A 23,282-nucleotide genomic window follows, 5' to 3' on the forward strand; every position below is an offset into this window, starting at 1 on the left:
TCTTACAGTGATTGGAGGAAGGTTTAGGGGAGACGTCAGAGGTAGGTCCTTCACTCAGAGGGTAGTGGATGTGTGGAATACGCTCCCAGCAGTGGTAGTAGAGTCAGATACATTCGGGACATTCAAGTGATTCCTGAATAGGTACATTGTAAGATAGTATATTGAAGGGTATGTAGGTTAGTCTGATCTTAGAGTAGGATAAAAGGTCAACACAACATCAAGGGCCAAAAGGCCTGTACTGTTCTATGGTCTATGTTCACCACAGTGGTGTCATCACCAACTTTTAATAGCGTTAGACCAGAATGTGGCCACACAGTCATGAGTCCATAAGGAGCACAGTAAGAGGCTAAGTATGCAGCCTTGAGGAGCACTGGTATTGGCGATCACTGACAGAGTAAATATGGACAACTGAAATTGCTGGAGAAATTCATCAGGTCTGGCGGCATCTGTAGGGAGAAAACAGAGTTGGCTTTTTGAATGTGGTGACTCATCATCAAAGCTCAATGAATAGTCACTGGACTGGGCACATTAACAGTTTTCTCCCTACAAACACTGCCAGATCTGCTGAGTTTCTCCAGCAAGTTTTATTTTTGCTTCAGATCTCCAGCACCCAGAGTTCTTTGTTTTAGTTGAGATGTGATGAAGGAGCTCCCTCTTGTGGGAGAATCTGACAGGAGAGGTCACTGTTGAAAATTCAGGGGTTACCTATTTAAGACAGAGGTGAAGAGAACCTTTTCTCTCAGAGTGAGTCTTTGGAAATCTCTTCCTGAAAAGGTGCTGGAAGCAGCACCTTTGAATATGTTGAAGGCAGAGAAAGGTAGATTCTTGAAAGCAAGAGGGTGAAAGGTTATCAGGGATAGGCAAGAATGTGGAGCACCATTAATGAATGGTGGAGCAAGCTCAAGGGACTAGTGACCTGCACCTGCTCATCATTTATATGTTTGTATTCAGTGTCACAAAGTAAGCTATTATGTAACATGATGCACATGAAGACATGGGGCTGTGATCGTCCAGGTTGGCTCAAAGTGACTGAGAGCTAAGAGAGCAAGCAAATAGACCAAAGCATGTTCTTCGTGCAATTCATTAGCTGGCTACATATCTTGGAGCATGCACTGTCTTTGGTGCAGCATTATAGTCATAGTTACTATTGTGCCCCAATGCTCAGCATTGAAGTATGGCAGTGTACTGTAAGAGGATCGAAGATGTGCCAGGAGGCTTCCTGGAGACTGGCCAGTGTCCATCGGCACAGTAATGTGCCCACTTTCCACGAAATGTGCCCTGAGATGATGGTGCCCAACAGGGAGGTCCTTTGGAACAAGTGAAAAGCTTAAGTCACCAGGATTCTGCTCTGAATTCTGTGTCAAGAATCCACAGGGTCTAACTTGCTCAATGAGATTGGTAAAAAGCGAGCTGCATGTTCATGAGGCAAGGTGTGCAGTTGATAAGGTTACTAACAAGAAGTAATCCTCTTTAAAAGGCAACTTGCTGCTGCCTTGTCAGAATCTTGTCTCAGCATGCAGAATTAAGTTACAAGTTTCAATCAGTTGCTGCTGTTGTTGAGATAGCTCTCACTGGACTTCTCACTCAGTTCTGTCTCATTTCCCACATAGCCCATATTATTCAGGCCCCAATGAAATTCTGCCCATGATTTTACTGTTGGACTGCCAATTGTCATTCCCATTCCCTCAACAAAAGGCAAAGTAAATTGTGTATTGCTGAGAAACAGACACGTTTTGTTGAAACTTTTCATCTTGCACACACATCAGGATAATTTGCAAGAAACACTAAAGTAAAGAATAATAACATTTATACTGTAAAAGGAGAATGCTGATTGGCTGGCAAGTGGACTCTGATCAGCAAAGATGTTTCTATAGAAAATAAGACCACTCAGCCCTTTGAGCTGTTTCACCATTCAATATGATCAAGGCTGATCATCCAACCCCATATCCTGTTCCCGCTTTCTCCTCATACACTTTAACTATACCTACCTCATTCCCAAAAAAATGTTCAATGTTTTGACCTCAACCGCTTTCTGTGGCAGAGAATTCCACAGGCTCACCACTGTCTGAGTGAAGACATTTCTCCTCATCGCCATATGAAATGGCCTCCCTCATGTCCTTAAACTGTGACCCCTAGTTCTGGACTTCCCAGTTATTGGGACTATCCTTCCTCTTTTTACTCAATTCCTATTAGAATTTTAAAGGTCTTTTGGAGATCACCCTTCATTCTTCTAAACTTCAGTGAATATAGTCCAGTCAAATCCAGTCTCTCTTCATACTTCAGTCTTGCCATCCCATGAATCAGTCTGATAATCCTTTGTGCAGTCCTTCCATTAACAGAATTTCCTTCCTCAGAATAGGAGACCAAATGTGCATGCAGTATTCCTGATGTAGTCTCACCAGGGTCCTGTACAATTGCAGCAAGACATCTCTGCTTTTGTACTCGAATCCTCTAACTATGGAGCCTAACATACTACTTTCCTGCTTCATTGCTGCTGTACCTAAATTCTTACCTTCAGCAACTAATGCACTAGGCCATTGCACTTCAGATAACAATATGCCTTCCTGCATTTGCCATCAAAGTAGATAACCTGACGTTTATCCACATTGTACTTCACCTGCCATGCAACTTATCCAAATCACAGTGAAACATCTGTGCATCCTTCCCACCCAGCTTTGTGTCATTTGCAAACATGGAGATATTACATTTAGTTCTCTTATCTAAATCATTAATATCTAAGTACTGATCCCTGTGGTACCCCACTAATCACTGTCTCCCACTCAGAAAATGCCTAATTTATTCCTACTCTTTGTTTCCTGTCTGTCAACCAGTTCTTTATCCATGTCAGGACACTACCTCCAATCTCATGTGCTCTAATTTTACATCTCAACCTCTAAAGTAGGATTTTATCAAAAGCCTTCTGAAAATCCAAGTAAACCACATCCACTGGACCCCCTTATAAATTTTATTGTTTTCACCTGCAAAATATTCTAGTAGATTTCTCAAGCATCATTTCCCCTTCATAAATGCATGCCAACTCTGTCCAATTCTGATATTGTTTTCCAATTGTTTGCTCTTTTAAAACTTTCATAATGGACTTTAGCATTTTCCCTACGTCAGTCTATTTTGCTGTTTTCTCTTTGTCTTTTTTTTGGAAAGAAGGGTTACATTAGCTACCCTCCCATCCATTGGAACTGTTCCAGAGTTTGAGTCTTGAAAAACGACAACTAATTTATTCACTATTTCTACAGCCACTTTCTGAAGTATTCTGCGATGTAGATTATCGAACTGTAGGGATTTATCAGTTTTTAATCCCATCAATTTCCCAAATACCATTTCCCTGCTAATATTGAGCTACATCAGTTCCTCTCTCTCTAGACCCTGTGTTCCCCAATATTTTTGAGGCGTATTTGTGTCCTACTTTGTGAAGACAGAACCAAAGAATGTGTTTAATTAGTTCTCTTTGTTGCCAGTTCATAACTTCCCCTGCTTTTGATTGTAAGGGAACTACATTTGTCTTCAATAGTCTTTTTGTCTTCACATACCTATAGAAGCTTTTGCAATCAGTTTGCATATTTCCAATAAGCTTACTCTCTCATACTCTCAGTTTTCCCCTTGTTGATCAATCCCTTTGTTCCCCTTTGCTGAAATCTAAACTGCTCCCAGTCTTCAGGTCTGCTTTTTTGGCTAATTGAATGCCCCTTCCTTACATTTAACACATTTAATTCCTAATTTTCCTTGTTAGCCATGGTCAAGGCCACCTTTCTCATTTTATTTTTATACCATACAGGAATGAACAATTGGCGCAGTTCACTCATGCGTTCTTTAAATGTTTCCCATTATCTATCTACTGTCATTCTTTTAAGTTACACTCCCCAATTTATCATAGCCAGTTCATGCCTCATACCTTCCCATAGTTTCCTTTGTGTAGACGCAGAACCTTACTTTCAGAATCAACTGTGTCACTTTCCATCTTAAATGTAGAATTCTGCTATATTATGGTCACTGTTGGGTTCCTAAGAAATGAGGAACAAGTCTGCCATTATTTCAAATACACAGCTTTATTTCTTCATATATGTTGACCATATAGTTGCAAGTTGAGATCTCTGCAGCAACAGCTTTAATCGTGCTTTTTTTATACACTTCTACTTGATTCTCCCTGTGACACACTCCCAAGCCATTCCCTATACCATAACTACAAGATCTAGCCGACAATCTGTTCGTCCACGTACTTTCATATCTATTTCGGACCGATTTCCTTAGGTTTGACCATACCTGCAAGTCAGCTTTTTGCTTTAGCATTTGTAAAGTTAACTCTTATTATGCTGTAGTTTAATCACGCAAATCTCAGTATATCCACAACTGCCCCCCCTTTGATTCTTCCCAAACAGAATCACACAAGCAAAGCAAGGTAATAATAAGTCTTGAAAAACAGTAAAATACTGATCTTTGGGATTCAGTGTTTGCTGAGTACAACATTTAAGCAACATAGATGAGAAATACAGAATAAGAAATCACAACAATAAAAAGTAATACTATACATCAACTTCCCCATCTTGGGCTATTGTAACAATTCTTACCAAGCTTCAAGGTCAATAAATGGTTGCTTGTTAACATCAGACATGCACTCAAAATTCCCCAGTTCTCTTTCTCAAGGGATCTGTATGTCATCATTTTTGGGCCCTTTCACTTCAGCTCAGTTTCACTGTTTTAAAGTCAGTTTCTGTATGCATTATGTGTCATTGTCATACAGTTTAAACTATGCTCTTGTGCCATTCCAAACCACACTAATCCCTTTGTCAAGTAGGTGTACATGTCTGAGAGCTATTCTTCAGTGCCATTTTTTTCAACAATCACTTTGCACACTTACACCGGTATCCCAAGTCCAAGTCACGCATTATTGACTCTTGTATGATCTTATCAAAAGATCTGTGAGATTTTACTTACAGCTCCAGGTACAGTCCCGATGCCTCAGGTAATGGCTTAGTAACTTAGTTCAATTCTCTTGAAAGGAAAGTCAAGGACACGAACATCACAAAGAGAAAGCAATCAGTTTAGTACTCACCTAAACTTCCCTTTCAGTAAAATGCATGTTAACTTCGATTGCCATTTCAACCCATTATTCTCATTCGTTTTCCTTCTGCCACTATTCTCTATCTCTAATTACTTCATCTCATCCAATTTTGCAAATTAGTACCTATCTAATTCCAGAGATCTGGAGAGATCTATAGTCCATCGTAAATCATCTCATACTTTTTTAAAACATTAGTCCAACATTTCTGTTTGATTCAGGCAAAACATACCTTGTTTCTTCCTTCTCTGTGACTCACATTACTTTCTAACCCATTCTAGATATTTGATATATCTCCTGCATAAATTTGCCCAAATTCAAAATTATGTTTCCTCCCCCAAAGCCACCAACAATTTTTCTGCATTGAAATTCCTGATACCCAACGCATTTAATGTTTTTGCAGTAGTTCTCTAACACTGAGACGTGTTGTTAACAAGTGGCTTGATGGATTAGTGGTGCTGGAAGAGCACAGCAGTTCAGGCAGCATCCAAGGACCAGCAAAATTGATGTTTCGGGCAAAAGCCCTTCATCAGTAATAAAGGCAGTGAGCCTGGAGTGTGGAGAGATAAGCTAGAGGAGGGTGGGGGTGGGGAGAAAGTAGCATAGAGTACAATGGGTGAGTGGGGGAGGGGATGAAGGTGATAGGTCAGGGAGGAGAGGGTGGAGTGGATAGGTGGAAAAGGAGATAGGCAGGTAGGACAAGTCCGGACAAGTCATGGGGACAGTGCTGAGCTGGAAGTTTGGAACTAGGGTGAGGTGGGGGAAGGGGAAATGAGGTGGTGAGGGAGCGGCGGTGAAGGAGGCCCAGGACCTCCATGTCCTCAGCAGAGTGGGAGGGGGAGTCCTGGGCCTCCTTCACCGCCGCTCCCTCACCACCAGACGCCTAGAGGAAGAACGCCTCATCTTCCACCTCAGAACACTTCAACCCCAGGACATCAATGTGGACATTAACAGTTTCCTCATTTCCCCTTCCCCCACTTCACCCTAGTCCCAAACCTCCAGCTCAGCACTGTCCCCATGACTTGTCCGGACTTGTCCTACCTTGCCTATCTCCTTTTCCACCTATCCACTCCACCCTCTCCTCCCTGACCTATCACCTTCATCCCCTCCCCCACTCACCCATTGTACTCTATGCTACTTTCTCCCCACCCCCACCCTCCTCTAGCTTATCTCTCCACCCTTCAGGCTCTCTGCCTTTATTCCTGATGAAGGGCTTTTGCCCGAAACGTCGATTTTGCTGCTCCTTGGATGCTGCCTGAACTGCTGTGCTCTTTCAGCACCACTAATCCAGAATCTGGTTTCCAGCATCTCAGTCATTGTTTTTACCAAGTGGCTTGATGGGTTGAGGATGCCTCATCCATAATGTGTTGCAAGTCTACAGACAGGTTCAGAAGTTCATAGCCATCTGTGAAAGCCTTCAGTATCTTTCACTCACTGAAAAACAAAACAACATCCACCCATTCCACTTCAAGCAGAATAGGTTAATTAGTAGTGGTTTAAGGGGTGGATTGAAAACTCCTGGATGTAATTATGTCAACCATCTCTCTTCCTCCTATATAGAAATGTGTGTTATAATTGACAAAGGGAAAACCCACTTCCTTTGTTAGATTACACTCTCCTTTTTAAAACTCCTTGATATCAGTTTCATCAGAATTTTATTTAAAGAGAATTGCATTTCCAAAATTCCAGTTACAATGAGCAAATCTTATCTTCCTGAATTAAAGATTTACTCATGTGTTAAAACAATATTTGGAATTTAACTCTGGCCAGAAAATGAAATTCCAAACGTGATAATTTCCAATTCCAAGAGATAAATTTTTACCAAGCTTTATGACCCAATTTTTAAAGCAACATTTTGTTGCAGATTTTTTGACTTACATAAGCACGGGGCAGCATGGTGGCTCAGTGGTTAACACTGCTGCCTCACAGCACCAGAGTCCTGGGTTCAATTCCAGCCTCAGGTGACTGACTGTGTGGAGTTTACATGTTCTCCTCGTGTCTGCGTGGGGTTTCCTCCTACAATCCAAAGATGTGTAGGCCAGGTGAATGGGCCATGCTAAATTGTCCATAATGTTAGGTGTATTAGTCAGGGGTAAATATAGGGTCTGGGTGGGTTACTCTTCAGAGGGGCGGCGTGGACTTGTTGGGCTGAAGGGCCCGTTTCCATACTGTAGGGAATGTAATCTAATAACCACTGATATTTCCTTTAAAGGGCATTACATTAACCATGCATGTTCCAAACTGATACATCACACTTTCAATGTACAATATATTCCCCAAATATAAACTAAGTTCAAGGTATTCCCAGATCACGAGCTCTAGGGAACAAAAACACAAATATTACACAACATTTAAACGCCAATGAATAAAGGCGCATTCAAACCAGACCACAAAGAGTTAACACTTAGTTTCAGTGAATGCAGCACCAAAAGCTGGTCCCTCTCTCTCTCCCTCTGTCACTGTTCCTTTTCCCTTTGCAGCCATTCCAGTTGCTCCCAGGTCTTTAAGCCTCCCCTTTTTGGGATGGGAGAGGTGTTCTTTGGACCATTTGACCCTCACCTTTGGCGGTGCAGGGTCATGTCTGTGTCAGCTGGCCCATTTGTATTTGACCCTCCCCCACTTTGAGTCCAAATTGGTAAAATTGGATCCAAGAAACCTCTAGGAGAAAGTGAGGACTGCAGATGCTGGAGATCGGGGCTGAAAATGTGTTGCTGGAAAAGCGCAGCAGGTCAGGCAGCATTCCTGAAGAAGGGCTCATGCCTGAAACGTCGATTCGCCTGCTCCTTGGATGCTGCCTGACCTGCTGCGCTTTTCCAGCAACACATTTTCAGCTCTGATCTCCAGCATCTACAGTCCTCACTTTCTCCTAGAAGATCTTAACCTACTGCGAATCCTCTTGCAAGGATGCCTTCTTTGAAGAAGCTCTCTTCCTCTCTCTACAGATTCCTGAAGAAGGGCTCATGCCCGAAACGTCGATTCTCCTGCTCCTTGGATGCTGCCTGACCTGCTGCGCTTTTCCAGCAACACAGTTTCAGCTCCAAGAAACCTCTGCCTGATCTTGTCAGCATTCTGAAGCCCAAGGATGGTGTCTTGTCAACTGTACCTATTTTAAAGCAGAAGGAAGGGAAACTGTGATCCAGCAGCCTGGACCAGCTCCCAACCAGTATACTAACATTGAAGAGCAGTTTCTAATTTCCTGTATTTGTTCTGATAAACCAAAAGAAAAAAATTCTGATATTCAAAATACAATATAATGGTGACCATGAAACTGTCATTACTTTCAAAACAATCTTTCATCTTGAGGGAAGGAAATCTGTGCCCTTACCTGCTCTCACACCCACAGCAATGTGTTTTACTCTTAACTGCTTTCAGAAATAGCCCAGCAAGCCACCCAGTGGAATCAACTAGGTAAAAACAATGACTGCAGATGCTGGAAACCAGATTCTGGATTAGTGGTGCTGGAAGAGCACAGCAGTTCAGGCAGCATCCTCGGATGCTGCCTGAACTGCTGTGCTCTTCCAACACCACTAATCCAGCACCCAGTGGAATCAAACTGCAAGAGAAACAACAGTAAGCAATAAAACCAAAACGTCAGTACAGCCCTGTCAACTCGACAAAGTGCTAATTTTGGGTTCATCAACAGTACAGATTGGGCAGAGATTGCAGCACAGTAGCATATAGTCAGGAAGGAGTTGCCCTGGCACTCCTCAACATTGGCTGCAGGTGCCGTGAAGTCTTATAGCATCAGGGCAAGAGAGCTGATTACCGTCCACTGCTGCTGATTCAGTTCTTCTCCATGCTGAGCACAGTTTGGAGAATGCATTGAAAGAGGCACAGAGTGTACTCTGAGTGAGAAACCTGAATGCCAGTGATGAAGAATGGCTCAGTAACACTGGTATTAAACACTCTGGCAGAGTCATAAAGGATATAACTGATATACTGAGTCTGCAGCTGGTGGGGAAACAATAAGAGGGAAAAACATATTTAACCTTGTCCTCACCATCTGCCTGTGATAGATACATCTGTGTTCCATTACCAACAAACCAGGGGAGCAACCTTGATTCAATAAACAGTGTAGAAGGGATCAGCACCAGGCAAACTTAAAAATGAGGTGTCAACCTGGTGAAGCTACAACTTTCATGCACTACATGCATGCCAAACAGTGAGAGCAGCATGTAATAGACAAGGAAAAAGCAATCCCACAAACAATGGGATTAGCTCAAAGGTCTGCCAACTGTACCACATTGAGTCATGCATAGTGGCAGACAATTAAACCTTCCACCTTCCAAGCATGGACAAAAGAGCTGATGTCCAGAAGTAAGATGACAGTGACTGCCCTTGTCATCAATGAAACATTTGACTGAATATGGCATCAAGGAGCCCGAGCAAAAGTGACATCACTGGAAACCAGAACGAAAGTTCTCCACTCGTTGGAGTTTTATGAGTGAAGATGGTTGTGGTGTTTGGGGATTCAACCATCACTGCAGGAGCTTGTCAGGATCATGTTTGAGGTCCACAATCATCAGTTGCTTCATCAATAACCTTCTATTTATCAAAAAGGTCAGAAGTAGGGATGTCCATTGTGCAACGATCAATGTTCAGCAAAATTTGAGATTCCTCAGGTACTGAAATCATCTGTATTCATAAATAGCAAGACCTGGAAAACATCCAGGCTGATAAATGGCACATAAGATGCATGTCACACAAGTGCCACAATAACCATTTCCAACAAAGGAAAATCTAACCTTTGCAGTCAATTGTATCTCCGACCATCAGTGTCTTGACAAGAAACTGAACCAGACCAGCCATGTAAATGCTAATATAGGAGCTGCAAGAGCAGACCAGAGGCTTGGAATTCTGTAGCAAGTGATTCAGCTCCTGAAACCCCAAGTCTGACAGGTGTATGATGGAATACTCCTCAGTTGCCTGGATGAGTACAACTTTAACAATACTCATGAAGCTCAGTACCAGCTGGAACAAAGTGTCCCACTTGATTAGCACTCAATCCATCATCTTAACGTATACTCCTTACACCACCAATGCACGAAGACAGCAATGTGTATGATTAATAACAATGATTCCCAACTCTTCCTCACTGGACCCCATTTCAAGTCATGAAAATTGTTGCAACTTGAGGGGAGGGTGGGTAAGTAAGAGAACATGGGAGAGCAGAGGGTCAATGGCATTCATTGCTGCCATGGAGCTTGTGACTCCATGTGAAGTCACGGTTCCCACTTTGAGAAGTCCTGATCTATAAGATTAACCCACCAATCTTCATTCGACAGCACCTTTCAAACTTGCACCTCTATCACATAGAAGGACAAGGGCAGGAAAATGTGTAAACATCACCACCTGCAAGTTACCATCCATGTCGCACACTATCCTGACTTGGAACTGTATTGCCATACCTTCATTGCCACTAGTTTAAAATCCTGGAACACCCTTCCCAACAGCACTATGCAATGGACTGAGTAGTTCAAGACATCAGCTCAGCACTCCTTCTCAAGGTCAATTAGGATGGGCAATAAACGCTGGCCCAGCCAGCAAAGCCTGCATTCTGGGAATGAATACACAAAACAATTACAAACCTAGTTTGTGCAATTTGTTTTTAATCCTTTTAGCCTCATTCCAGAAACAAATTTTAATAAAGCATACTTGTTTCATTCTGGTGAGCAGATGGGCAATAGTGAATTACTGTAGATACAGAGCCTGGTGTTTAACAGTGCCTTCTACAAAGGAGAGCAAGTGTGAAGGGCACATGTCCTTTTCAGGGATGGAGAGACATGCAATAATGCTTTCATGAGAGTTTAAGATTTAATTATTTAATTTAGCTAGACGAGTCAGACATGTGTCTTCATCCTCCTGAGGTTTTCATTTTGTTTTGTAGGGAAGCACACTGCGAGATGTCAACATCAGAATTCCCAGATTCCTCAAGAGAATTGGCCACTGAGGCATTATCCTCAGGAATATCACCACCCTCGGGACAGCTCGGAAATTCAGAGCTGAAAAACTCCCCGAATGAGCTGAATCATATTGAATCTCCGGGTATGCCTGGAGCGTTGACATCTCCAGTTCAGACTGTGACGGAGACCCTCTCACAATCTTCAGGACTACTAGAGCCTTTGCCAACAGCCAATCAAGAAGCTATTCATTTCCTGGCTTCGCTCGGTAAGTGTTTGATTTCCAGAGCTGAATCTGATCCTAATGTAAACCAAAGGCTATGGGCACTGACAATAACCTGGCAGTATCACTGAAAATATGTGCTCCAGAACGAGCCATGCCCCGAGCCAAGATGTTCCAGTAAAGACACACCATTAACATCAACCTGACAATTGGTTGGAAAATTGCCCAGTTTTGTCCTGTGTACACAAAGCAGAACATTTCGGTTGGTGGTACTGTAGTGATAATGTCACTGGACTAGCAATCCAGATGTTCTCGGGACATCAGTTGAATCCCACCATGGTAGATAGTGAAATTTGAATTAACTAAAAAAAAAATTCTGGAATAAAAAGCTAGCCTATTGGTGACCTTGTAACTACTGTTGATTATTTCTTTAAAAACATCTGGATCACGAATGTCCTTTAGGGAAGGAAGTCTGCCGATTTTACCTGGTCTGGTCCGATTCCAGAGGAATATGGTTGACCTTTTGTACACTGCCCGGTCAAACACTTCCAGTGCAGCCATTCCATGGAATTTAAGTGCAGAGTAAAGCTTCATATGCCTTTAAAGTGAAAATAAATCTTCCACTATACTGTCCCTATCAAATACTCCCATGGAAGGTACGGTATGGGGGCAAATGTAGAGTAAAGTTCCTCTTTTAAATTGAAAGTAAAGCCCCTACAGTGTGCCCATCAAATGCTAATAGGAGCGATTCAGCATGGGATTAGATATAGAATGAAGCTCTTTCTACTCTTTTCAACTAAAAGTAAGGCTTCTTGAACACTGTCCGATAAAACACCCCCTGGACAGGTACATCATGGGATTAGATATACAGTAAAGCTCACTCAACACCATCCCAAACAAACACTCACAGGACCCGTACAGCATGGAATTAGATGTAGAATGTTACTCTCTCGACACTATCTTCACAAAAACACTCCCGCACAGGTACAGAATAGAGTGAGGTACAGAGTAAAGCCACCTCTTCTGTCCCCATCAACCATTCCCAAGACATGTACAACATGGGGTTGGATACAGTGTAAGGCCTTCTCTACTCTTTTAAACTGAAAGTAAAGAACCTCTGCATTCCCAGGATAGGTACAGCATACATTGGATCCCCCTCTACTCTCTCTACACTGTTTCCATTACACACTTCAGGACAGGGACAGTATGAGATTAGATACAGAGTAAAGCTACCTCATCAAATACCAGAAGAGTGACAGCATGGGGTTAGATAAAGAGTAAGGCTTGTCCTAATTATACATTCCAAGTGCAGGTGAAGCACAACTTGGTATTTCGTCTGTGAAAACTATCTTTTTTTTTATTAAACAAAGAAGTGTGGTTGATGGAGATCTGAAGTAGGAATTTGCTAGAGAAAATCAGTAGGTCTGGCAACATCTGTGGAGAGAAAATAGAGTTAACAATTTGAGTCCAGTGAAGAGGGCGAAAAGGGGACATGAAATAGCTTTGGCAAGTAGGGTGGAGGAGAATCCAAAGGGATTTTATAAATACATTAAAGACAAAATAATAACTAGGGAGACAATAGGGTCCCTCAAAGATCAGCAAGGAAGCCTCTGTGTGGAACCGCAGGAGATGGGGGAGATACGAAACAAGTATTTTGCATCAGTGTTTACTGTGGAGAAGGATATGGAAGATATAGAATGTGGGGAAATAGATGAAAAAAATGTCCATATTACAGAGGAGGAGGTGCTGGATGTCTTGGACCCGATCAGGTGTACTCTAGAAATCTGTGGGAAGCGAGGAAAGTGATTGCTAAGCCCCTTGCTGAGACATTTGCATCATTGACAGTCTGAGGAGAGGTGCCAGAAGACTGGAGGTTGGCTAACGTGGTGCCACTGTCTAAGAAAGGTGGTAAGGAAAAGCCAGGGAACTATAGACCAGTGAGCCTGATGTCAGTGGTGGGACGTTGTTGAAAGGAATCCTGAGGGACAGGATTTGCATGCATTTGGAAAGGCAAGGACTGATTAGGGATAGTCAGCATGGCTCTGTGAGTGGGAAATCAAGTCTCACAAACTTGGTTGAGATTTTGGAAGAAATACCGAATGGGATTGATGAGGGCAGAACGGTGGATGTGATCTATATGGACTTCAGTAAGGCGTTCGACAAGGTTCCTCATGCGGGCCTGGTTATAAGATTAGATCACATGCAATACAGGGAGAACTAACCATTTGAATACAGAACTGGTTCAAAGGTAGAAGACAGAGGGTGGTGGTGGAGGGTTGCTTTTCAGACTGGAGGCCAGCAGTGTGTCACAAGGATTGGTGCTGGGTCCATTGCTTTTTGTCATTTATATAAATGATTTGGATGTGAACATAGTAGGCATAGTCATTAAGTTTGCAGATGAAACCAAAATTGGAAGTGTAGTGGACAGCGAAGAAGGTTACCGCAGAGTACAATAGGATCTTGGTCAGATGGGCCAATGGACTGAGGAGTGGGAGATGGAGTTTAAGGGAAGTTGATTTGCAGATGTTTCGTCTCCCGTCTAGGTAACATTTTCAGCACTTTGGAGCCTCCTGTGAAGTGCTGCTGTGCTGTTCTTCTGGAATTTATTTGGTTCTGCTTCTGCTACTGAACAAAGAGACCTTGGAGCGCAGGTTCATAGTTTCTTAAAAGTGGAGTCGCAGGTAGATAGTATAGTGAAGAAGGCATTTGATGTGCTTTCCTTTATTGGTCAGAACATTGAGTATAGGAGTTGGAGGTCATGTTGTGGCTGTACAGGACATTGGTTACAGGACTTTTGGAATATTGTGTGCAATTCTGGTCTCCATCCAATAGGAAGGATATTGTGAACCTTGAAAAGGTTCAGAAAAGATTTACAAGGATGTTGCCAGGGTTGGAGGGTTTGAGCTATAGGGAGAGGCTGAACAGGCTGGGGCTGTTTTCCCTGGAGTGTCGAAAGCTGAAAGGTGACTTTATAACGGTTTATAACATCATGGGGACATGGATAGGGTAAATAGACAAGAAATTTTCCCTGGACTGGGGGAGTCAGAATTAGAGGGGAAGGGTTAAGGGTGAGAGGGGAAAGATTTAAAAGGGACCTAAGCAACAACATTTTCATGCAAAGAGTGGTACATGTATGCAATGAGCTGCCAGAGGAAGTGAGGAGGCTGGTACAATTATAGCATTTAAAAATCATCTGCATGGGTATATAAGTAGGAAGGGTTTAGAGTGATATGGGCCAAGTTCTTACAAATGGGACTAGATTAATTTAGGATATCTGGTTAGGATGGACGAGTTAGACCGAAGGGTCTGTTTCTGTGCTGAACACCTCTATGACTCTTTGACTAAAGAACAGCTCTGAAGAAGGGTCACTGGACTCAAAACATTAACTCTATTTTCTCTCCACAGATTTTACCAGACTGCTGAGTTTCTCAAGCATTTGCTGTGTTTGTTTCAGATTTCCAGCTCCCTCAATTGTTTGTTGTATTTTCCCACAGAAATGGAATATGCCGTTGTCTCACTCAGGGGCTTGGAATTGAATTCAGATGCCCCTGAGGAGAAGAGCACTGTCTTGACTATTTTTAATAACACTGCTGATGAATTGTGTGTTTCAGTGCCCGAGGAATTCAACAATATTTACTTCACAGACTCCCTGAAGACGGTTTCTGATGCAGGGAAAGAGATTGGTGAATTTACTGTCACCATACAACCTATCCTGTATCATAGTTTCCCATGTCTTAATATTCATGCCAACAGCCATGGAACCATTGACTCTATCCCATGTGGAACATCCATCTCAGGTAAGTCACTATTGCATGCCTGAATTTATAACACAGTTCAACTGTTTATCAGTCTTTCTTTCCTAATTTTCCTTCTCCTCTCCTGTAAACATTGGCTTTAGCCACCATGCACTTCCATTAGCATTGGGAAACCGCCTTCATTCTAACAGTTATTCATGTGCTAGTTTAGTCTGGAGAAGTCAGGAGGCCATTTGACTTCATAGTGTTATGATTCAGTGGCACCAATTATTATACAGTAACTTCCAGTTGATGTTAGTAATGCACAAGTCAGATTCTGAAAAAAACGTGTCTGTTACCAAAGGCTCACTGGATAATACTCAGGAACAGAAATCCTGGTTCATTATTTTTCTGTGACTCAGAGTTAGTGCCAACTAATAGTACCCTGGCTGAGATCAATACAGACCAAGAATACTGTTCTGACTGGTTTGGTGCAGAACCACATGACACAAGCTTATGAAGGAAGAGCAGAAGTAGACCTGGAGCTCGCTCCACCATTCAATATCATCATGGTTAATCAGTTTGTATTTTGGATTCTAGATTCCCATCATACCCAATGACTCTTGACTCCCTTGCCTAACAAGAAGGGAGGTGATGGGGTAGTGGTACTGTAACTGGACCAGTCATTTAGAGACACAGGCTGGTGTCTTTGTTTCAAATGTGTTAAATTTAATTTAATGAGAATCTATGAAAAGCTTGCTTAATGACAACCATTGTTGATTGTTGTAATGTAACCATCTGGTTTTCTAATGGCCTTTAGGGAAGGAAATCTGCTGTCCTTACATATTGGACAGCAGACCTAGAACAATGTGTGTTGGCTCTTAACTGCCCTCTGAAATGACCCGAGAAAGCCAGCCAGGTCGAGTGGCAATTAGAGACAGGCCAAAAGTGCTGGAGTATTTGGTGTGTTGTAACCATGTTGCTACACTGGGAGAAACTGTGGGATCTCGAAGACTAAAATAAAGCCTGCTTCTCCCAGAGCCATTATTTGCAAATCCAGTGTTGCAGAATCCTGATTCAGATCTCTATCAAAGAAAGGACGCCTTGCATTTTGAGACCATTGACCATGGAACATTACGGCACAGTACAGGTCATTTGGCCCTCAATGTTGTGCTGACCTGTGGAACCAATCTGAAGCATATCTATCCAACACTGTTCCATTTTCATCCAAATGTTCCATATGTTTATCCAATGTAAAACTTAGTAGAACTTTTCAGAGCCTCAGGGTACCCTAGAGGAGGAGGCAAGAGTGCAGAACTCAGGAAAGGTTATTAAAATCACCAGCACACATACAAATAGGACAATGTATGGAAAGGGTTAGCAGTCAAACTTCAAGCATACTGGACAAACAGATGACAATGAGCAGAGGGATAATTGATACAGGATTGAAGGTGTTCTATCTGAATGCAGGCAGTATAGGGAATAAGGTAGATGAGCTTGTGGCCCAGATCGAAATAGGCAGGTATGACATGGTGGGTATCACAGAGACATAGCTGCAAGAGGATCAGGACTGGGAGCTGAATATTCAAGGATGTACATCCTATTGTAAAGATAGGCAGGTGGGCAGAGGGGTTGGGGTTGCTTTATTAGTAATTAAATCAATTAAAATTAAATCAATAGTAAGAAACGAACCATAGTCAGATGGTATAGAATCTGTGTGGGTAGAATTGAGGAACTGCAAAAGTAAAAAAAAAGCATAGTTGGGGTTATTTACAGGCCTCCAAATTGTAGTCAGGAGCTGGGGTGCAAGATACATCCGCAAATAGAAGAGATGTGTGAGAAAGGTAAAGTTACTGTGATCGTGAGGGATCTCAATATCCAGATGGACTGTGAAAATCAGGTTGGTCGTGGAATGCAAGAAAAGGAATTTGTGGAATGACTACAAGATGGCCTTTTGGAGCAGCTTGTGGTGGAGCCCACTAGGGAACAGGCAGTTCCCTGGATTTAGTGTTGTGCAGTGAGGCAGACCTGATAAGTGAGCTTAAAGTGAAGGAACCCTTAGGAGGCAGTGATCATAACTGCAATTTGTGAGGGAGAAGATAGAATTGGAGGTAATATATTATGGCTGAATAAAGGCATGAGGGAGGAGCTGGGCAGAATTGACTGGGAGAGGAACCTAGCAGGAAAGACAGTGGAACAGCAATTTGCAGGACTTTCTGGGAGTAATTCAGGAGACACAGCAGAGATTCATCCTAAAGAAAAAGAATCATTGTACAGGGATGATAAGGCAACCATGGCTGACTCGGGAAGTCAGGGATAGCATAACAGCAAAAGAGAAAGCATATAATATGATGAAGGGCAGTGGGAAACCAGAGGATTACGAAGCCTACAAAGACCAATGAGAAAAGAAATAAGGAGGGAGAAGATTAAATACGAGGGTAAACTAGCTAGTAATATCAAGGAAGACTGTAAGAGTTTCTTTAGAGGGTAGAAGAGAGGCAAAAATGGACATTGGGCCACTGGAAAATACTTAGATTACTTACAGTGTGGAAACAGGCCCTTCGGCCCAGCAAGTCCACACCGACCCGCCGAAGAGCAACCCACCCAGACCCATTCCCCTACACTTACCCCTTCACCTAACACTATGGGCAATTTAACATAGCCAGTTCACCTAATCTGCACATTTTTGGACTGTGGGAAGAAACTGGAGCACCCGGAGGAAACCTACGCAGACACGGGGAGAATGTGCAAACTCCACACAGACAGTTGCCTGAGGTGGGAATTGAACCCGGGTCTCTGGCGCTGTGAGGCAGCAGTGCTAACCACTGTGCCACCATGCTGCCCAAAATGATGCAGGAAAGATAGTAGTAGGAACAAGGAAATGGCTGAGGAACTGAATAATTACTTCATGTCAGTCTTCACGGTGGAAGACACAAATAATATCCCAAAGATTCAAGAAAGTGAGGGGGCAGAGCTGAGTATGGTGGCCATGACCAAGAAGAAAGCATGAGAAAAGCTGAATGGCCTGAAGGTGGATAAATGACCTTGACCAGATGACTACACCTCAGAGTTCTAAGGGAGATAGCTAAAGACATAGCGGAGGCATTAATGGTAATCTTCTAGGAATCGCTAGAATCAGGAAGGGTCCTAGAGGACTGGAAAATCACTAACCTGACACCCCTGTTTAAAAATGGAGTAAGGCAAAACATGGAAAATTACAGACCGACTAGCCTAACCTCGATTGTGGGTAAGATCCTGGAATCCATTGTGAAGGTTGTGACTTCTGAATGTTTTCAAGTGCACGGTAAAACAGGGCAAAATCAGCATGGTTTCATCAAGGGGAGGTCATGCCTGTCAAATCTGCTAGAATCCATTGAGGAGATTGAGTTTTTTGAAGAAATAACAAATAGGATTGATGAGGGCAGAGAGGCAGATCTGATCGATCTGTTCGACAAGATTCCCCATGGAAGACTGGTTAGCAAGGTTAGATCTCACGGAATACAGGGAGAACTAGCCACTAGGATACAGAACTGGCTCAAAGGTAGAAGACAGAGGGTGGTGGTGCAGGATAGTTTTTCAAACTGGAGGCCTGTGACCAGTGGAGTGCCACAAGGATCGGTGCTGGGTCCACTGCTTTTCAACATTTATATAAACGATTTGGATGCGAACATAAGAGGTACAGTTAGTAAGTTTGCAGATGACACCAAAATTGGAGGTGTAGTGGGCAGAGAAGAAGGTTACCTCAGATTACAACAGGATCTGGACCAGATGGACCAATGGGCTGAGAAGTGGCAGATGGAGTTTAATTCAGATAAATGCGAGGTGCTGCATTTTGGGAGATCAAATCTTAGCAGGATTTATACACTTAATGGTAAGGTCCTAGGGAGTGTTGCTGAACAAAGAGACCTTGGAGTGCAGGTTCATAGTTCCTTGAAAGTGGAATCACATGTAGATAGGATAGTGAAGAAGGCATTTAGTATGCTTTCCTTTATTGGTCAGAGTATTGAGTACAGGAGTTGGGAGGTCATGTTGCGGCTGTACAGGACATTGGTTAGGCCACTGTTGGAATATTGCATGCAATTCTGGTCTCCTTCCTATCGGAAAGATGTTGTGAAACTTGAAAGGGTTCAGAAAAGATTTACAAAGACGTTGCCAGGGTTGGAGGATTTGAGATATCGGGAGAGGCTGAACAGGCTGGGGCTGTGTTCCCTGGAGCGTCGGAGGCTGAGGGGTGACCTTGTAGAGGTTTATAAAATCATGAAGGGCGTGGATAGGATAAGCAGATAAAGTCTTTTTTCCTGGGGTGTGGGAGTTCAGAACTAGACGGCATAGATTGAGGGTGAGATGGGAAAGATATAAAAGAGACCTAAGGGGCAACTTTTTCACACAGAGGGTGGTACGTGTATGGAATAAGCTGCCAGAGGAAGTGGTGGAGGCTAATACAATTGAAACTTTTAAAAGGTATTTGGTTGGATATATGAATAGGAAGGGTTTGGAGGGATATGGGCCGGGTGCTAGCAGGTGGGACTAGATTGAGTTGGGATATCTGGTCGGCATGGACGGGTTGGACCGAAGGGTCTGTTTCCATGCTGTACATCTCTATGCCTCTATGGATCTAAGTAATGAGCAGATTAGTTCAAGGAGAGCCAATGGATGTTATCTACCTGGACTTCAAGAAGACCTTTGACAAAGTGCCACACAGGAAACTACTGAGTAAGGTGAGGGCCCACGGTGTTAGAGGCAAGGTGCTAGCATGGATAGAAGCTTGGCTGTCTGGCAGAAAGCAGAGAGTGGGGATAAAAGGGCCCTTCTCAGGATGGCAGCTGGTGACAAGTGATATTCCACAAGGCTCAGTGTAGGGACCACAACGTTTTACTTTATGCATTAACAATCCAGATGAAGACATTCTGGATAAGTTTGCAGATGATACAAAGATAGAGGGACATGTAGCAGTGAGGAGGTGAGAGGCTGCAGAAGGATTTGGACAAGTTAGGAGAGTGGGCAAAGAAGTGACAGATGGCGTACAATGTGGGAAAGTGTGAGGTCATGCACTTTGGTCGGAAGAATAGAGGCATGGGCTATTTTCTAAAGTCTGAAATGCAAAAGAGACTTGGGAGTTCTAGGATAGGATTCTGTCAAGGTAAACTTGCAAGTTAAGTCAGTAGTTAGGAAGGCAAATGCAATGATGGCATTTATTTTGAGAGGACTTGAATATAAAAGCAGGGATGTAATTCTGATGCTCTGTAAGGCTCTGGTCAGCCCACATTTGGAGTATTGTGCGCAGTTTTGGGCCTCATATCTCAGGAAGGATGTACTGGCCCTGAACCGTGTCAAGAGGAGGTTCATGAGAATGGCCCCAGGAATGAAAAGCTTAACATATGAGGACTGTTTGAGGACCCTGGGTTTATACTCGATGGAATTTAGAAGGATAAGGAGGGATCTAATTGAAACACACAGAATACTGAATGGCCTGGACAGAGTGGATGTTTGCAACATTTAAGAGGCATTTGGATGGGTATATGAATAGGAAGGGTTTGGAGGGATATGGGCCGGGTGCTGGCAGGTGGGACTAGATTGGGTTGGGATAGCTGGTCGGCATGGACAGGTTGTCTGTTTCCATGCTGTACATCTCTATGTCTCTATGGTAGGAGAGACCAGGGTCTGAGGGCACAGCCTTGGAATAAAGGGATGACCTTTTAGAATGGAGATAAGGAGAAACATCTTCAGCCAGAGTGTGGTGAATCTATGGAATTCATTGCCACAGAAGGCTGTGGAGGCCAGGTCATTGTGTAAATTTAAGACTGAGATAAGTTCTTGAATATCAAGGGGAGCAAGGGTTACATGGACAAAGCGGGCGAATGGGGTTGAGAAACTTGTCAGACATGATTGAATTGTGGAGCAGACTCAATGGGCTGAATTGCCTAATTTCTGCTCCATTGTCTTGGTCTACCCTAAAATGATTCACAGCTAATAAGGTGCAGTGGAAGTTCCATTACTGTTGTGCTGTAGGAAACATGTCACAGCAAGATCCCACAAACATCAACGCCCCATTGGTGAAAGGCCAGCATCAAACATGTATCAAAGTTTATTTTCATTATCAATAACAAAAACAGAAATTAATCAAAAAGTTCAGCAGGCCTGGCAGCCTCTGTGAAGGGAAATCGAAGTTAATGTTTCAGGTCAAGTGACCCTTCCTCAGAACTGATGGTAGGTAGGAAAATGGTGGTTTTTATGGAGAAGGCAGGGTGGGAGGAGGGTCTAACCTATTGTTAGCCTCTAAAAGTCTCCATTAACAGCTATTCACCCTCCCAGCCAGACCATTATCCACTTTGTTGCGCAACTGTTCTGTTTCTTTGGTCTCTATCCTCACCTATTGTTTACTCATCACTACCTCCCCCCATCCTATTCTGCATATAAATAGACATTTTCCTAGCTACCATCAGTTCTGAGGAAGGGTCACTCAACCTGGAACTTTAATTCTGATTTCTGTTCACAAATGCTGCCAGACCTGCAGAGCTTTTCCAGCAATAGACCAGTGAGCCTTACGTCTGTTTGATTAGATTCCTTACAGTGTGGAAACAGGTCATTCAGCAAACAAGTCCACACTGATCCTCCAAAAAGTAACCCACCCAGGCCAATTCCCCTACATTTACCCTTGACTAATGCACCTAACACCATGGGCAATTTAACATGACCAATTCACCTGATCTGCGCATCTTTGGATTGTGGGAGGAAACTGGAGCACCCGGAGGAAACCCACGCAGACAGTCACCTGAGGCGGGAATCAAACCCGGGTCCCTGGCGCTGTGAGGCAGCACTGCTAACCACTGTGCCTTGTTGTAGGAAACATTTTGCAAAGAATTATGAGAGATAGGATTTATGGTCATCCAGCAAGCAACAATTTGATTGCAGATAGTCAACATGGTTTCGTCAAGGGCAGGTCATGTCCCACAAAACCTCATTGAGTTTTTTGAGAAGGTGACCAAGCAGGTGGATGAGGGTAGGGCAGTTGATGTGGTATACATGAACTTCAGTAAAGCCTTTAATAAGGTTCCACATGATAGGCTGTTGGAGAAAATCAGAGGCATGGAATTGAGGGTGATTTAGCAGTTTGGATTAGAAACTGGCTTTCTGAAAGAAGGCAGTGAGTGGTGGTTGATGGAAAATATTCAGCCTGGAGTCTGGTTACTATTGGTGTGCCTCAAGGATCTGTTTTGGGACCACTGCTGTTTGTCATTTTTATAAATGACTTAGACACAGGCATCGGTGGATGGGTTAGTAAGTTTGCAGATGACACTAAAGTTGGTGGAGTAGTGGACAGTGTGGAAGAATGTTACCAGTTTCAGTGGGACTTGGATAAACTGCAAAATTGGGCTGAGAGGTGACAAATGGAGTACAATGCAGATAAATATGAGGTGATTCACTTTGGGAAGAATAACAGGAAGGCAGAGTACTGAGTCAATGGAAAGATTCCTGGTAGTGTGGATGTGCAGAGGGATCTTGGAGTTCATGTACATACATCCCTGAAAGTTGCCACCCAGGTTGACAGTGCTGTTAAGAAGGCGTACGGTGTGTTAGGTTTCATTGGTAGAAGGATTAAGTTCCTGAGCCGTAGTGTCATGCTGTACCTGTATAAAACGCTAGTTGGCTGTACTTGGAGTATTGTGTACAGTTCTGGTTGCCATATTATGGGAATGATGTGGAAGCATTGGAAAAGGTGCAAAGGAGATTTACCAGGATGTTGCTTGGTCTGGAGGGAAGCTCATATGAGGAAAGGCTGAGAGACTTGGGTCTGATCTCTTGGAAAGAAGAAGGCTAAGAGGGGATTTGATAGAGACATACAAGATGACCAGAGGATTAGATAGGGTAGACAGTGAAAGTCTTTTTCCTCGGATGATGACATCAGCTTATACGAGGGGGCATAATTACAAATTGAGGGGTGATAGATTTAAGACAGATATCAGAGGCAGCCTCTTTTCTCAGAGAGTGGTAAGGGCGTGGACTCAGCCATATTAGGGAGATTTAATCAATCCTTAGATAAGCACATGGATGTTGATGGGATAGTGTAGGGGGATGGGCTGAGAATAGTTCACAGGTCGGCACCTGTGTACGGCCAAAGGGCCTGTTCTGCGCTGTATTGTTCTACGTTCTATGTTCAATCTCTGTTGTTTCTGATTTCAGCATCCGCAGTCTTTTGGTTCTTTATTTTTATTATTATTGATATCGTTAGCAAGGTGAGATTGATAATGTTAATAATCAGTTGGTAGATTGGGTCTACAAGTGCAACAGCAAAGACTTCAGCATATTCTCCATGCTGACTCTCCAGCGCAGTACTGAGGTAATGCTGCACTGTC

General features: G+C 43.1%; 1 protein-coding gene across 1 annotated transcript in view; it reads left to right on the forward strand.

Moving 5' to 3' along the window:
• The window catches only part of catip (ciliogenesis associated TTC17 interacting protein), an 86,391-nt gene that overhangs the window by 13,458 nt on the left and 49,651 nt on the right, over positions 1-23,282 (forward strand). The window contains exons 2-3 of the mRNA XM_043694601.2: positions 10,959-11,239; positions 14,806-14,991. Coding sequence (XP_043550536.2) covers positions 10,975-11,239; positions 14,806-14,991 — 451 coding nt within the window. The 5' untranslated portion in view covers positions 10,959-10,974. The remainder of the gene's footprint in view (positions 1-10,958; positions 11,240-14,805; positions 14,992-23,282) is intronic.

Source organism: Chiloscyllium plagiosum, unplaced genomic scaffold (assembly GCF_037043375.1).
Source record: "Chiloscyllium plagiosum isolate Xiang-an unplaced genomic scaffold, Cpla_swu_hap1 HiC_scaffold_7, whole genome shotgun sequence".
NCBI lineage: Eukaryota > Metazoa > Chordata > Chondrichthyes > Orectolobiformes > Hemiscylliidae > Chiloscyllium > Chiloscyllium plagiosum.